An 18,409-nucleotide genomic window follows, 5' to 3' on the forward strand; every position below is an offset into this window, starting at 1 on the left:
GTGATTTAATTGATTTTTTCATTTTAATATCATTACAGATGATTTAGAAATTTAAAGCAAACAAAAAAAGTGAAAAAGTGAAAGATTATATTATTAAAATTATTTATAAAATCTTATCTTTTGTGTTTCGTTTTTGAATGGAAATCACTTATTAATTTTATAATAAAACAGTTAAAACTACTTTAATAAATTTTCTAAATATAGATATCACATTTCATATCTTTGAAAACAAAATTAGACAAATTCAAAAACAAATTAAATATTACCCCTGTTGATAAAACAGGTTGTAATTTTGATTTTATTTGTAAAAAATTATATGCACAAATATCAAATAATGAAATTAAAACAACTAAAATATTTTCAAAAAGTACATTAAATAATAATATAGTTATTGCTAATTTAAATAAAGCCATAAAAATTGGAATAAAAACATACAATCTGCTTGTTCTAATTTATTTTTATTTTTTGTATGAAATTCCACAATTACGTAAAACACCTGTTAAATTTAGATCCATTACAAACTCTTTAAGTACTGTTACTAAATTTGTTTCCTTATACTTAACAAAATTCTACATGTTCTGTATACAAAAGTAAAATTGGCATAAATGATTTGGATCACTATTTTTGGATTATTAAAAACAACATACCAGTTTTATTCTCACTTATGATTTTCCTACATTATATACTAAAATAGATTTAAAAGATCTGATTAGTTTTTAATTATTTAATTAATCAATTTTTAGACACTGACATAGTTATTCCAAAATACAACTTCACTAAAAATTAATGTGCAAATATTCTCAAGGTTTCTATATGTATAATAATAACATTGGTTTTACTAAACAGGTATTTAAACAAATAGTTGGTATTCCAATAGGAGCTAATTTCTCCTTGAACATGGTTAACTTGTATCTGTACTTCTATGAAAATATCTTTTTGAAACAAGTAATAAATCCTAATTTATATACTTATGCTTTTTGCTATATTGATGATTTAATTTGTATCAATAATTTAAACTTTGATCCTACTCAAATATATTCAAAAGAACTTATATTAGAAAGAAGCAATAATAGTATACATTAGTTAGATGTGAATATTATTTTCCTGGAAGGCAGAGTGCAAGTGACAATTTTTGATAAAATAAAAGAGACTTTAGTTTTTCCATCCTTGACATACCTAACCAAAACTGTGTAATCCTGTATATCTTATTCAAGGGAATATTTATCTCACAAGTAACAAGATATTTGACTATTTGTAACAACAGTAATTCTCTTATAATGTTCAATTACTGGACATAAAGATTGGGAAATAGTAAAATGTTTTACCCTTTTTGAGATCAAAAAGAGGTAATTGTTATTCAAGGTTATCCAAAGTTTGTAAATAACTAGCCTTAAAATATTATTTAGTGACTTGTTCAGTACACTGGGCTGGAAAGACCAACTTCAGGTAGCTGGGCTTGTCTCAGCTTGTCCAGGTTATACTTGAATAAGTTTGTCAAGGATAGGTGTTTAATTTGTTATCACGAAACTATCATGGTAAGGGTTTATAGTTCTAATTACTATCATTTTGTAATAATTATTTAAAAGATGGAGGTTGTAAATCATACAAATGTAGAAATATAGGGTGGTTTACTTCTACTATAAGGTTATTTTAATAACTGTCTTTTATGTCAAGATATTATGGTTTAAAGCACTCAACTCCTAACCCCTACTTTGATCTTTTGTAACAACTACCTAGTTTGACATTTGCAGTTGGATCATGTCTGATAGATGGAATATCCCCAGTGCTTTTAAAAGGTGCTATGACCACAGACGTTTTCCATTTTGAGTTAATGAATAATCATAAGGACTGGCAATGGACAAATGTTTCTTTTTTTAGGTTAGAATCTCATGATAGACATCTTGGATTTGGTTTTTGTGCTGACTTCCATCATTGTTACGTAGTCCTGATTTGATCGCTTATATATAATCAATGTAATTTATAATATTAGAACTATTTTCTTATATACACACACACATACATGTATATATTGTTTTTTTCATAGTATTTAAAAAATAATGTCATTTGGTGTTTTTGTTAATGTTTAATTTGATAGTGGGAAATCAAGACTCAGGATGCAGTGGAATATATGTAAGTATGATTATTTTGTAAAATCTCAATTCAAATGTAATATCCATATTTAATTTAACCAAATCTATGTTATTATTGCTTACCCCATCAAGATAATTAAAATCTATAGATTTTTAACTCCCACGTATTGTTCGACAAAAATCTATATTGTCAAGGTTATCTGAATCACGTTAGCTAAACAACTTAGTAAATGTGGTTTAAAATGCATTTACTATTTGTCATTTTGGATTCACTAAGCAAGTTGAAGAACACCTCGAAGGAGAATAATCAAATACAAAATGTCACGCCAAGTGTTATTACAGATGTAGATATTTCTTAGCTCAAAGAAAAAGCTACATCCTCTTTTTATTTCCCAAACTGACACATCATGATTAACAGAAAGTGGTTATTCCTTTGTTAGGAAATGTGTTTAATAAATATTCTATGCTACCTTTTCATTTGTTTCTCCTTTTTAACACATATGAAATTATTTTTTTCAATCTTGCATTTTTGATACTTCATATTTTGAGTTTAGCTGACTTTTATTGAGTTATATTAAAGTAATATGATGTGCTTTATTTCAGATATCAGTTTTATGACTATTATATGAGTAGTGTTTTTTTGTTGTGGCATCACAAAAAAATATTTCATCACAGAATAAAAGAGAATGTGCATTTTTACTCGTACACTATATGTTAAAATATCAAAGATGAAAAATATATATATGTATTTAATTTTTTATTTTTACTTAGGGTCACACACAGTCCATATATTCTCCAGTGTTTGCTTTCCTGATGGTTAGTATCATAGACATACAGTATCCAAAGATAATAGTATGTTATTATTTGTTTTTCTTATGCTAAATATCATGACGTTATGAGATGATCAAAGATTTATTATAATTGCTTTTTTTTCTGAAACGTTTCACAGACATGTAAAGTATTCAGGAACCAATGTATTTATTTTCCTTTATCATTAGTAAATATTGTGCTTTTTTTGTAGTTTTAATAAAAGTACCTGCATAAAATATAAGTTTCCTGTGTGTTGATACTTATTATACTAATGAATTTCTGGCCTGTAGTTATGAGAATTATAGAGAAGATTTAATGGTTTTATTTTGCTTAGGTCATCAAATATCTCTTACCAATATGGGTGATGATCCTCGTATTTCATCCTGTACGTGGTTGGTCATCAGATGATGATGACAGGCTGTTAGGAATCTCTGGAGATGGGGTAAATTGTTCATTTACCTACTGCTTGTAATTAATCTTATCTGATTATGCTAATATAATTATATTTCATGTTTAAGACAGAGTGTATTCTGTCCCTATGTTTAACTTTCAATTCAAGACAAATTTAATTTTTAAATACCAGAATAGAATGTTGTTATTTGTAGCATAAAATACGATTATTTGCTTATATCACTCCTACCTGAAAACAGTGTAATTTGTGTTATTAATTCCCAGCTTAGAATACATGGCGAGTCAAGTTCTTTGTAATTTGTTAAATAAAACTAATAATTTTGTTCGTGGTGAAAAACGTAGCTACTGTTTCTTAAAGGTAAGTTAAATACATAGTTATTCTCAGTAATTGAACAGACATTATTTACTGCTACTGTATTAAATATAGTTACAAATTACATTGCTTGGCAGGAACTCTTGACAGTATTCTGTATTATTCTTGTGTACATTAAGTAAATACTAGCATAAAACGTGCAAACAGATCAGTTGTTTGTAGAGTACTTATTTTTATGCAGAATTAAAAAATAAGCCCAAAGGTGCTCATCAACAAATCAGAATATGGAAAACACAAAAATAAACAAACATGAAACTATTATAAAAAATGTAATGAGCATGACCCAGTGATTAACATGCTGGACCATGGATTTGTAGGTCCATCATTCACATCCTGTTACCAAAAAATAATTGTGCACCACAATTTAGGGCAATTAATATTTTATAACTAATTATCAAACCCCATTATTCAGAAAAACAAGAGCAACCCAAAAATTAGTAGGTGCTTTTGACTAGCTGCCTTCTCTCTTGTCTATCAGTTCAAAGTTATGGATGGCTAGTTCAGATAGCCCTTGAGTAGCTTTGTGAGAATACCTGAAAACTGACAAAGCTACAAAACAGCAATGGGTGAACGAAAAAAAAAAAATTCCATAACTTTGGGCTTTAAGCTTCCTTTAGAAGATGGAATGTTAAAAATTAATAACTAAAACATGAAATTGCTCAACCACATGAAGATGACTAGATTGTAGTGGAGACCTTTATTTCTTATAATAGATATACGTTGGAAGCTGCTTTTAAGTTTTGTAGGGCTGTGACAGAAAAGAAATTCAAACACTCCTACCATAACTTTATATGAGCACTAACAGGTTTGAGCATCGGAAGTGTAACACCAGATGTGCTGTTATATTCTCACTTCCATAGTAGACCCAGTAACACTTATGTAAAAAACTAAAACTATAACATGAAAAAAAATTCAAACTATTAGGTAAATATTATTAAAGATCTAACAGTTCGTTGGTTATACAGGTACTATGTGTTTCGTTAACTGCTATGAATAAAGCATTAAGATTTAGACTAAATTTACATAAGAAGTCATGAAATTTTGTTGCTTGTGATAAAAGAAAAAGAGAAGAACAGACAAAATCTGTCACTTAGGTTTGAGGATTGATATAAAACTTTTAAGTGCCTGAATACTATGCAATGTGATTCTTTTAGTATGATTTATTTTGTGTAACAATATGGTAATAAATAACTTTTAGTTATTTGTTTTAATGAATTATAGTGATTCTTCAATTTTAAGACCCACCATGTAGTCTACAAATTATTTAAACAATAATTGTTATTCTTTATACTATGTATAAAATTACTGCGAGCCTAGTCATATTTCTTATAATAATCTGAATGTGACCTAAAAGTATTCAGGTGTTATTTATTTATGGATTACAATAAACTACTTTAAGAAATATGGTCATTATTTAAATTATCAAGATGTTTAACTTAATAAGTCGATTATGTTTAGCTATCCATTGTATATTTTTTAAACATTAGTGTGTTATTGGTTGACACTAGCAAGTTAAAAGTGTAGATGGTTTTATACTGTAGATGAAACAAACATCTGGTGTATAATTTTAAAAATCTGTTTTAGTCTACAACCTCAACGTTTAACTCCAGCAATAGAGGGCACCTCATCTACCAGCAGTTGAGGTTCCCTGGGAGTGAAAGTGACCCAATAAGCCCACCTTATGTTTCAACTGTAACAGGAATGCGAAGATCTGCATCAACACCAGGTATTAAAATATATACTGTTCTCGTATTGATATCTCTGATTTTTCAACTTTAAATAGTCCTTTAGATTTCTCACTATCTTTACATGAAGCTTATGTGTCATTTTTCAATATTTGCAACTCATAGATTTAGTGATTTAATAATCTCAGGTTGTAGTTCCACCATCATGATGTTTTATGACACTTCACCATCTAAATGGGTTTTGTTGGCCTTGTAGCATTCTTGTCCAATGTACATCACCGAGCTACACTGACTCCAATAACTGAAGAAGAAGCTGTTTCTCAGAACACTTCTCTACCATCATCATCAGCACCGAATGCAGATATACAGACAGACATTAAGGTTAGCAATGTGGAAGGTGTTTTATCACCATCTCAATACAAGACCGTTTGCAGACAAAATAGATTTGCTGATAATCGCAGAAAGACATACCTTGGTAGCACAGGCCAGCTTGTAGATGCAACAAAAGGTGGTTTCTACAGAGACCTGAATGATGCTATTGCATGAATTTTAGTAAAATTTCACTGGTACAGAACTGTAGCACATTACCAATAGTAATTCAATAGTGTTGGTGTTAAGAATGTTAAAAAAAGGTATGTAGTAGTATTTGTTATGACTGTTAATACATGTTGAATAGTGAAATTCTGTGGAAATAAATAAAAATATCAAAATATACCTGCCATAAATTTCCACTTGAGCAAAAGCTCTTAGTGATAACATTTTGGTAAATGGACTTACCCTAAATGTAATTGCTTAAGAAAGATTCTCATTACATAACATTTTCACAAATTAATCTAAAGGTAACTGCTTCAAAGTGATGTTAGAAGTAGTTTTTTTGTTTGACAGGATGGAGATTATGTGAACTAGAATCAAACTTGACATAATATTGTCAGCTAAACTAAAGTTCTATGGGAAAACTTGTACATTTTCTAAATTTGTTTTATGCTTTTTTTGAACTTTAAAGACAACTTCTTGTATAAGAAATAGGAAGTAAGTGATGTGTTTTCATTAGCTCTCTGAAGTTACATTTCTCATCCTATGTTCTGAAATTTCTTCAACGTACAGTATGTTCTTCTGAAATTTTTTTCATTATCAATGGCACACAGTGATTTATCATAATCAATTTAATCATTTGTTATAACACATTTAATTCAAAAAGTTTTGTTTTTTTAATTCTTAGTATATTCATGGGATTGAGATCACTACAGTAAGATTAAGGGTGTCCAACACACTCTTCTGGCTTATAGAAAAGAAGTACAGTTTATAGACCAGGAAGCTGTGGTTGATACTCATTTACATATAGAGAGAAAACCCATTTTTTTATTCCTGTAGCAACTGACTGTTAATTTCAAATTGTTTAACAAGTTGCACTTTGCCCTTTTTGATTCCTTTTTTTATAATAAAGACTCGGCATGATTAGGTAGAAATCATATAAATGTGTTGTATCATCAATAAATAAGACTAAAAAGGATTACAAGAAAACTTCATTTCAAAACTTTAAACAAGTTATCTTTTGTCCTTTTGTAAAGAGTATCAGTTTATTTCAGTTTATTCATCATGAAATTGTATTATTTATATTAACATAGAATCTCCATAAATATCAGTTAGTAAGACTTTACAATATGGTCACTTTCAGAAGATAGTTCAAGGCTGTACCTTACATTATATATTGAGAGGCAGTACACAAGGATCTAAATTATTGTTTTAGTTGGAAAAAAGCTGTATTCTTCTTGTTTTACAGAAGAGTAACAAGTTGTATCACATTGGTCTAATGGTGAAGTATATCTTTAAGTGTATGTATACCTTATATATTGCAAGAGTTGGTAACAACTTCAACATTTTTATCTAAGTGGTTCTTTTTTTTCAAAGAAAAAATTTAACCAAGTTTCTATGGTTTTGTTATAAAATATTTTAACAGGTCCTGTTTCATGTATTAGATAAATATAGCAAAACATGAAATTAAGGATAATATCTGTATTTAAGTAAGTGTTTTGTACAGTAAAAGTGTAATGCAATATCAGAGATCACTTGTATAAATTATTTACTCTTAAATCTGACAGATATTACTAATGTACATATATGTGTTGTGTTTTTTTGAGCTGTATAAAGTCTGTAATGGAGTCATGAAATATTTACAAGTAAACTGTCTTGAGAGTGCTTCATACTATCTTAGTTATTTTTTTGTGAAATTTAAAAAGTAATTTTTTTTTTAGTTTCACGTACACATTAAGCATGTTTAACATGGACATCCTTTAATGTTGTAGTTATTCAGTTTACATGTTATTTGTTTAAGGTGTGGTACATTAAAAATTATGGATTCGTGCTAAAGAAATTATTGTATGTATAAAGGAAGCTTATTATAAACTTGTGTATTTTACAGATACTTAGTTCTAACAGCATATTTTTAATTATAAAACCTGAAACCTCATAAGTATTATCATACCAGTACAGTTGGCAGAATAACAGAAACGTCATTGAATTTTTTAAAAATAATAGGTACCTATTTTTACATTTCTGTTGTAAAAAAACAGTATATGTGTGTATATCAGAACAAAATATGGTGAATGTTTAAAACATCCACACTGAGTTAAGCCGATGTTGAGTGTGCAGCATTCACATTTTCATATTTGTTACTTACAAACTCAACATTTTTAAGTGAAAGTAATCAGCTTATGATTTTGTTCAGATATTCTAAGATCCAAAAAGAGGAAGTTAGGATTAACAATAAATATGTATATATTTCCAGTTCTGTAATATTTCAAGCATGTATAAAAATAGTAATTATGAATGTGCATGTGTGTAATTACACATTATGATCTTACAAACTTATCTTTTAGTTTTCCATGCAACTGTTCCAGTTGGTATTCATTAACAGGGAGTAACTGTTAGTGGTATCAGATATTGAATGAAATATTGGCCACGTTTTTTCAGCTTTTCCATCTGTTGATGTATTTTTTTATATCAAGTTACTAATAATTGAACTTCTGAACCAGGGTAGGAATAGTTGTTCACACGTGTAAAATCTGAAAGCCACTGGCTGCAATCCCATTTTATAATAACTTTTATTACAGAATTCCATTCTGTTAAATCTTAGCTTATAAGTGACTCCCAAAGTATTGTTAACATCCCATGTTAGAAGTTAGGGATGAAAAGGCATTCAAATACCATAGTTATTAAGGGTGTTTGAACTTAAGAAACACATTCATACAGTTTTCAGATAATAATAAAATATCTTTTAATAAACTAATTAGTATTTTTTCAACTGTGAAAAATATAGCAGATGTGTCAGAGATAATCCCAAAAGAACCTAATGATAAGTGTGAGGTATCTGAAAAAAAAACTATTCCTGCCCTTTTCAGAAGTAAGTAGGACACTTTGCATACTTGCTGTCATGAAACCAGTTTTCTGTCAGAGTTATTCAAATAAATTTATGAACAAATATTTCAACAACCAAAATATCAGAATTTCTCAGGAATTGCATATTTACTTGTGGCTAAAGAATCTTGTTATTGTGAAGTTTTGATTACTTAAAATGAAATAATTCATTTACAAAAGAAGTGGACTTTCATACCTACAATTCATACAGTTTGTCAGATTTACCTGCATAATATTCCATATGCATATTGTACAAAGTTCTTTACTTGTTCTTTGTAGGTTCCAAAATGCCTTAGAAACTCAAACTTTTTCCTGAAAAAAATATTTAAGGTTTAGTAAAAAGAGTTTTTGGTCAGGCTTAATTTTACTTCATTTATCAGCACAATCACTGACCAGTACTCATCAAGGCAGACAGAGCACTATCAATGCAAAATCAATCGCCAATCATTTTGGACAGTTGTGTGATCTCTCATTAAAAACTTTTTTCTGCATATACAAGAGTTAGCAACAACTTTTATACAAAGCATATTACACAATTCTAGAGTTACCAGCTTGGATATTTAATCAAACCTAAAGATAGCCAAAAACAAAATTAATAAACAAACCTTGCTTTTATTTTCTTACCAAGTCATTGTAATGGTGGCAATTCCTCAGAATGCTTAACTCAAAGTGTTTTCCATAATACTTTTCATATAAAGCATAAGAAAATACAAGATGGACCCTTTAAAGATAGTAAAAAGCACATAATGTGATATATGAAAATAAAGGTAAAAGGTTTAACTTTAAAAATGTGCAGGAAAATAAAATATATGTTTAAAGGTTTTCAATTTAATAATAACATGATAGAAATAAAAATTACATACATTTGCAGTTTTTAACCAGATTAATATTGCTTATATTTATTGTGTAACTTCCCATTTCATATAAAAGAATTTAGTCAGGCTCAGAATCCTCACAAAAACCTGTTTATTACTTTTTTAATTAAGTGTAAATATATTATTTTAATCTTAAAATTAGTTATTTATAATACTAGATCTGGCAAAGCATGAAACCTTTAAATTAAGAATGTTGTGAAACATTACAATAAGACTTTTATAAATTATTCTTATGACCATCATTGCTAGTTAGGCCCTTCTTGATAAAATATTTTGCCTCATGTCACCTCTTCAGAATTAATGAAGAAACGTTTGTTCTATGTTTATTCAGTTAAAAACTTGTATATCTTTTCATTTAATTAGGATCATTCATAAACTCTGACAAATCAAAGATAAGTTAATTCATTTATAGTTTTGATAACTGTCACCTTTACCATTCAGTATTTCTGTACTTTATTGAAAACTTTACATAAGATCAATGCATCACAATAAATTTGATTATAATTTTCAGCAAATCTTTGTTTACTGCCAGAAAGATTTTTGAAAAATTAATGTCATCCTTATTATGACATCACTCTACCTACTAATCCAGAGATCAAGCTTCACTGGCATATAACATTATGTACCATAATAATTTATATCTTCTAAATGCTTGACATAAATATCATTTCGAACAAAACTGCATGTCCCAATGACTTGCTGAGATCTCGTAATGACTAAAAGGCCTTGTTAGCACACAGCACATGGGGTGTGCAGTGAAGATACTAATATTCTTTCAAATTGGAAATCTATATAGGACATGTAAAGAAAGATTGTTATAAATTATTAGGAATTCTATTGTGATGTTATGTCACACAAACAACTAATATACAGATCACTCTTATAAGGACGAAAGTCAGGAAATATCATTACTTGTATTAAACTTCTTGGCAATTAAAAACATTCTCCCCAAAATTTAAAACTTTGAAACCAAGGGAAACAACTTAGTGAAGATTTTCATATTTTTGTTGTATAGTTTTAAGTACTGAAATTGTAAGGTTGGCGACAAAACTTTTTAATTCATCCTGTTAATAAAATAACTGAGTTTTCTGAAGAGGTTTTAAGTATTTCACAGGTATAATGTTTTATAACTAAACAATGTAATATTTTCAAATGGTATTATGTAATGTAATACCCTGTTGGTGTATACTGTAGAGAACACACCATTAGAGAATATTATTCCATTAAAGTTTTTTGTATTAAAATTGTTTTGTTTGTATGTGATAAACATTTGTTTGTTGTTGTTTTTTTGGTACCTGATAGATGTTTAAGTGATGTCCATGTATTTCAAAGATTGTTACAGAGTTTGTTGAGTAATATGTTTATATTTATGAATAAATTTTGTTTTAAGCATAAACCAAAAGGCACACATTTTGTGCTTCCTAATTTTGAACTAGAAATAATAGAAGTGAATTTTCAAATACTATTGAAATGGTAAATTTCACTACAGGTATGACAATATGTTTTAAAAAAAAAGATTTAGTGTAAACTCTGTCAAACTATATACAGACAAATAATCTAAGAGTCATAGTAAGAACCTTAAAATATAATTCCTTGTATCAGAAGAAGTAATCTCATAAAATTATTCTTTCAATTTATGGTATCTATGAAATAGTTCTATTTTTGTGGAAACAATCAAAGTTTGAATGTGCCATGACTTGTATTCAGATGTAATAGCCTTGATTCATAACCCTAAGTTAACTTAACAAAGAGTTTATTACATGCTCACCCCCACCCCCCAAATTTTCAAAATGTCCTTGTGCCAATTCATTCCTTATTCACTCATTTTTCCCCGAAAGGGGGCTGAAGGTCACCTGTTTTAAACACTTCCACCACTATACAGCAACATAACAAGAGTTTATTACATGCTCACCCCCCAATTTGAAAATGTCCTTGTGCCAATTAATTTCCTATTCACTCTTTTTTTCCAAAAGGAGGCCGAAGGCCACCTGGAAGGTTACCTGTTTTAAACACTTGCACCACTATACAGTAGTGTGTTGTCTGTCAATCAGTCAGTGGACACCAAAATTACGTCACATAAGAGATGCTTAATGTTGCAATTTGTACTGTTATGACATCAGTAAAATGTGTGTGTACCATGAATCATGGAAAGAATCATGCATTCTCTCGGATACAACACAGCATGACATATGAACTTCAAAAGCAAGAAATAAAAATATTTGTTACTCTTAATTTCTGATACAGTAGCCCCCCCGACCAGTGGCACAGTGGTATGTCTGAGAAGTTACAATGCTAGAAACTGGGTTTCGATACCCGTGGTGGGCAGAGCACAGCCCATTGTGTAGCTTTCTGCTTAATTACAAACAAACGATACAGTAATTACCTCCTCTCGCATAAATACTAATTTCTGTTCAGTGCTGCCCTCTATATTTATAAGAATTTTTCACATGCCACAAGCCTTGAGCTCTCATGTACCTTACAATCAACTGGTTGAACTGTGTCTGACATGATGATCATGGGACAACCCTCCACCAATAAGTGACACTCTCTTGATGTATGTGACTCCCTCTAGGCAATTCTACCAAACTATCACTTCTTGTTTGGTAGTACTTGTGTCAAGACGTTTTTGTAGTGCTCTTCAATCTTGTTTGTTTTTGTTGTTCAACTTCGTGATTTTTTTTTGTTGTTGTTATTATTCCAAATTGGATTATTTTTTTTCAACAGTTAACGACATTTCAGATAACTTATTTTTCCAGTTTTTAATTTTTTTCCTCATCAGACGACCATGTTTGATTTTTCATTGATACACAATGAATTCTGAAGTTCACGTTACCACTTCGGAGATAATACCTTCTATTAGCACACTCACACAGGCTACAGGTGGGGGTGACTCATGTTTTGACTTATTGGCTATCATCTGCCTTGAGATTGATCGTTATATGAGTCAACCTGCTTCTCCTGATCTTGCCCCTATTCCTCCTGAACATACCAAACCTGTTCGGGTAGACGAGGATTTTGACAGCTTTTTTTCTGCCACCTGATTTTGCTATGTCTTACTATGCACATACTGTGGAATCAGCTAAGCCTAATACGGTTTTTTACACATGATTTCTCAGGTATGTTACGTTTTATCCATTTCTACGATTTTGTATGATCCTCATCCTTCTTTGTTACATGATACCTCCTCCTCTCAGAATTTGGTTTTCCCCTTTCCCTGGATATTAGGTTTCATGCTGAGCATTTTGTTTCTCAGATGGTTGATTTGATTTTGCTAGCATGTCTCGCCCTACATGGGCTTCAGATCAGTTTGCCTTGGCCTACTATCAGGCTGAGTGTCCACTTCTTGATTCTCAATAGTAAGAATCGATTTTGCCCATGTAAAGGGAGCAGCCCCTGATCGTCCTGTTCGTTTATCCCACGGCCAATTTTCCCGCCTTTATCTTACCACATTGACTCTCCTACAGTACTTATCTACTACCCACCTCCTTTCCGAGACGACCCACAGATATCCTGAGGGTTTTTCAAGGGATAGCCTCTCCCTGATTACTTCCACGTTGGCATGTTTGCCTTCATCAGATCTACCCTTACACACGTGGTTTCTCTGTTGTTGGGATCTACTGTGGAGGGATGCTGCTTTTTCCCAAGTTTGTTTACTGCCTATTTATCTCTGGGCTTGCATATGGCATCTTTTCTACAGCATTTTGTTTTTGATAATATTCCTGAGACTTAGGAATCCCTTGTGGAGTCAGTGCAACAACAAACTACCCATTCTTCTTTAGTGGATTGTTTGTCTCATTCAGAGCCTAGACATACCCTATTACTGTTTCCCGTCCAGCTCCTTCCCACCCATTACCTGTTCTTACCTCCAGGGGTTCATCATCTCGTTTTATTCAAAACAGATGGACACATCGCCAACAGTACTGGTGACTACCCAGTGGGTTCCGGTCTAGTAGAAGCTAGCTTGACCGATTTTGTTCCCTTTTGACAGCTTTTCGTCACAGATCTGTAGGTTATTCGGTATTATCTGAGGGACTTGTCATCCATTTCTTTTCCCTCCTCCATTCTCTCAGATGGCCATTTTCTTTCCATTGCCTCGGGATCCTATCACCAGTCAACATCTGTCCAAGGCAGTACAAGATCTTCTCTCCCAGAAGGCCATCAAACCTATCAATTATCCTTCTCCAGGTTTTTATTCCAGGCTGTTTGTGGTACCCAATAAAACCAAGGACTGGCGGTCTGTGATTGACTTGTCCCACCTCAATCAAGTTTTGGTTCTACCCCGATTTACCATGGAGTCTTTTCTCACCCTCAGGTGGGCTCTTTCTCTGGATTTGTGGATGAACAAAGTAGACGTTACGAATGATTACCTGCATGTCCTTATATTTCGTCAGTTGAGGTGCTATCTTTGGTTCGTGCATCACAGGGTAGTTTATCAATTTTGCTTGCTTTGGCCCCATATCTGTTGTGTTGGGTGGTCAAGGCTTTTGTCCAACATTTGCATGCTTGGGGGTTGTGTTTCCATCATTATATGGATGATTGGCTTCTGTTAGCTCATTATGAACAGGAATCCTTCACACTCATCTGCTGCTCGTGTGGGTTGGTTAATCAAAGTGGAAACTCATTCCTTATACCTACCCAATATTTGTCCATTTGGGTGTGTTTTTTCAACACTAATCTCAGTCGGGCCCAACCTTCTTTTTGACTCTGTTTGATGGAGCTTTCAGTTCTTCACACTTACAGCTCGCAAGGTTCTATTGCTTTTGGGGATGTGGTCTTCCATGGAAGGCCTTACCCCCTTGAGTCGAGTGCATATGGGGTCTCTTCAGTGGGCTCTGCATGACAAATGTAATATTGTGCTGGATCCATTAGAGGCTCCTATTTCCCTTTCTCCTTCCCTTGTACACGACCTGCATTTGTGGTTGGACAAGGCTCACACATCAGCAGGTGTTCTGCTTCCTCCTTCTCATCTGAATTTGAATATCTATATGGATGCTTCCCTTCAGAGCTGGGGGCGTCGGTCTATCAGCAGCAAGCTTCAGGTTAGTGGTCCTCGGCCAAAAGATCATACTATAATAACATTCTGGAGCTTCTGGGTGTACAATGTGCTTTGGACCATTTTCTTCATCTTGCCAGGAATCATCTGTTCTCATTCCATTTGTGGTCGAACCTTGGATCTCCCTTTTTTGACTCACATGCTCGGTATTCGTATCCTTATGTGTCATGTTCCGGGTACTATCAGTCTTGTTGCAGATCGTATTTCCTGTTCCAACAAAGTTTTTCCTATGGACTGGTCTCTTACTCCTCTTGTTTTCCAGTGACTTTGCCTTCAGTGGGGTACTCCTCACCTGGATGTGTGTGCCACATCCCTCAATACCAAGTTACCTCTGTTTTAGTCTCTGATTCATTATCTTCTTGCTCCGTCTTCTTCACAGGGTGATTTCTATCATCCACACCACTCTGTGTCTAGTCCTTCTGATTGCTCTGAACTGGCCAGCACAACCATGGTTTCTGCAGCTGCTCCAGCTCCAATCTGCCCCTCTGTTACCTCTTTCTCATACTCCATCCCTTCTACACCAACCTCGGTTACCAGTGTTTCATCCAGTCTTTCATATCCTCAATCTTCACACCTGGTTGAGGAGATCCAATTTGTCCTGGTGGGTCGATTCGTCTTTAGCTTGTTCCTTTTACCCTTCCTCTAGGGATGTTTATCAACATAAGTGGAATGTTTTCAGCCGTTGGTCTTGGGGTCAAGAGTTTTTGACCCACTGTTCAACATATTATGGATTTCCTCACTTGGCTGTTTGATCAGGAGTCTTCTGTCTCCTCGATCGCAGGTTATTGGTATGCCTTATCCCACACTTTACGTGTTTCCAGATACCATACAGTTTTTACCTCTCCTATCCCTTCCCTATTGTTGTGTTCCTTCCAAATTAGTCGTCCACCTCGGCATGCAGTCCTTCCAGATTGGGATGTTAATGTGGTTCTTCACTGCCTCACTTTGCTTCTGTTTGAACCTCTGTCCTCGTGCTCGATTTTTCACTTATCCCTTAAGACTTGTTTCCTTCTCCTATTAGCCTGTGGACGTCATCAGTTGTATTTATTTGCCATTTACATTTCATGTACTCTGTATCATTCTACATATATTCTCCTTTATCTGAATCAATCTTTCATTCCCAAAACTTTGGCAGCTTGGGAGGGTAAATCTTCCTTCTTGCCGATTTCTCTTCCTTCCTTCCATTTCCCACCATTATTCTTGGTCAGATTCAGATATGCTACTATGTCCTGTTCATGCTCTTCATTGTTATGTTGCCCACACAATTTCCTTCAATGGTGTCCATTCCCACCTATTCATTCCTTGGCAGGCATCCTCTGTTCATGACATTTCTCTTTCCACCCTGATCAATTGGCTTTGCCTTTTAATTCAATTGGCTTATTCTTCCTTATCTTCTTCTTTCCCTAATTTGTTCCAGTTGTCTTCTCGTCAGATCAGGCACCATTAGCAAGACATTTTTCTTGTGCTGATTGTCTGTATGTTGGTTTCCTGGATCAGTCAAACAATTTATCATGTTGCTATCATGTGTCTCGTTCATGGAGTAGTGGGTTGAGATTCCCTCTGTTCCGCTGAACTTGAGGTGAAGACAGTATGATCCTCTTTGTGACCCCCACCAGATGACATTTTTTTGGATTGTAGTTGACTTGCTGCTGGTATGATCCTGTTTTCTCCCCCCACGTGGATGTTGGTTCCTAGTGGCTGGGTTTTAGATTGTAGTTAACATACCGACAGTATGATCCTTATCCCACCCATTGTGTGGATGTTGGTTCCTGGCAACTGTATATTGGATGCAGTTGACTTGCTGTGTAAGGTCCATCACGCCCTATCTTTCACCCACATTTCAGTACTCTAAGGAATTGAGATTTGTTACATGGTGGTTTGGATCTCTATCTCACCATTGCTCTCCCATATGTATGTGCTCCTCCCTTCTTTCTGTGACACCTCATTCCACACTGGAATGAGTATACCTGGTACAGATGTGGTGCAGTCTTCCACATATGATCCTCTACTGTGATAATCTACTCTTTTAGGGTGTTCTTCGGACACTTTCGAGGAATGCTTCTTTGTTTTCCTTCACACTGTTCCCTCCACCGATTCAATGTGGGATTCTAGCTATTTATATAAAAGGAAGTAATGTACCATATCAGAAGTTATAATTTTCCAATACTGAAAATATATTTCTGACAGGTGCTTACCTCTTCTCACCCTTCCTCTTCACTGAAAACTGGTACTTCCATTTTCTGCCAAAGCTTGAAGTTATAGTTCAGTAGAATTGAATAAAGGGAGTCACATGCATCAGGAAAGTGTAACATAGTCTTATTGGTGGAGGGTTTTTGCATGAAGATTTAAATGTGACACACAGTTGAACCAGTTGATTATAAGGTACGTGGGAGCACAAGGTTTGTGGCATGTATCAGGAAACTTACTTTTTAGTACAAATATATAGTAATGTAAGTTAAATATAGGTGTGTTGGGCTAAGTATTATTTACAGTAGGTGTTTGTAAATTGTTGGTGATAAATTTAACAATGAAGGAACAGCATGCACTCCACTTGTTTTTAGAATAATATATATTCGAAAAAAGTCAAACATATATACAAAATTATTTATACTATAGAGATCATACTTGTATTATAAACACTATCCAGATCTCTTCTTGTTGTCAAAAGTCCACGTAGGCCAATTCAATTACTTTAGTTGACAAGCCGAACTATTTTTCTTTCTATTTCTAACACAATAGTATCCATATATAATTCACTTATGCTGGCACGTGAGTTACCACAGTTGTATACTGTACTTTCAATAATCATTTGTTTTTTTGTCAAAGTCCACGCAGTCGGGTTCAATTAGCTTATAACACCCTGGGCAGACACTTAAGGAAGGGGCATTGTTGGGTGTGTGCCAGGAGGTAGAGCCAGTCAATGTTAAGGCAAGAAATACGACCATAAAGAAAAGATGTTCTCTCTCAGAACATTTAACTGCCCTCTATAAGAAGAGTATAGTTCATTTGTCATCATCACATGGAACTTTTGGCGAATTATGCAGACGTCTTTTCAAAAGGAGATCATGACCTCGGCTGCACAGACCTCGTGGAGCACAGAATGAACACAGGCAATCACCATCCAATAAAGATCCCTCCAAGGAGAATAGCCCCGGCAAAGTGGCCAGAGGTCATGGATGGCCTAATTAAGGAAGGGATGGACGAGAAATCAGAGAGTCCTTGGTCAGCTCCTGTCGTGTTAGTCCAGAAGAAGGATGGGACCCAATGTTGCTGTGTGGACTTCAGGGCTCTAAACAGTATAACTGAAACGGACTCATACCCGCTGCCAAGAATTGATGATACTTTTTATGCCCTAAGTGGAGCCAAGTGGTTTTCAAGTTGGGTTTCCATCAAGTGAAAATGGCTGAAGCAGATAGACCCAAGACTGCATTTAGTTATGGCCAAGGTCTCTGGCAATACCGTGTGATGTCATTCGGGCCTAGCAATGCTCCAGCAACATTTGAGAGGCTGATGGAAAGAGTACTGAAAGGCCTACAATGGAGGATAGCCCTAGTGTTCCTGAATGATGTCATTGTGTTTGCAACAACGTTTGATGAGGAAATGTCCTGGCTAGAGGAAGTATTCAAGCATTTGTAAGCAGCAAACCTCAAACTCCATTCCAAGAAATGCCACTTGTTCCAGAATGAGGTGCTTTGTGT

At 33.6% G+C, this 18,409-nt stretch overlaps 1 protein-coding gene across 6 annotated transcripts in view; it reads left to right on the forward strand.

The window, feature by feature from the left end:
* Positions 1-10,608, forward strand: part of LOC106464548 — a 63,788-nt gene extending 53,180 nt beyond the window's left edge. For all 6 annotated transcript variants that reach the window (XM_022392279.1, XM_022392280.1, XM_022392277.1 and 3 more), the window contains 5 exons: positions 2,096-2,130; positions 2,862-2,906; positions 3,235-3,342; positions 5,269-5,410; positions 5,626-10,608. In XM_022392279.1, coding sequence (XP_022247987.1) covers positions 2,096-2,130; positions 2,862-2,906; positions 3,235-3,342; positions 5,269-5,410; positions 5,626-5,915 — 620 coding nt within the window. In that variant the 3' untranslated portion in view covers positions 5,916-10,608. The remainder of the gene's footprint in view (positions 1-2,095; positions 2,131-2,861; positions 2,907-3,234; positions 3,343-5,268; positions 5,411-5,625) is intronic.
* The last annotated feature ends 7,801 nt before the right edge of the window (positions 10,609-18,409 follow it).

This window comes from Limulus polyphemus, unplaced genomic scaffold, assembly GCF_000517525.1.
Source record: "Limulus polyphemus unplaced genomic scaffold, Limulus_polyphemus-2.1.2 Scaffold1684, whole genome shotgun sequence".
Taxonomy (NCBI): domain Eukaryota; kingdom Metazoa; phylum Arthropoda; class Merostomata; order Xiphosura; family Limulidae; genus Limulus; species Limulus polyphemus.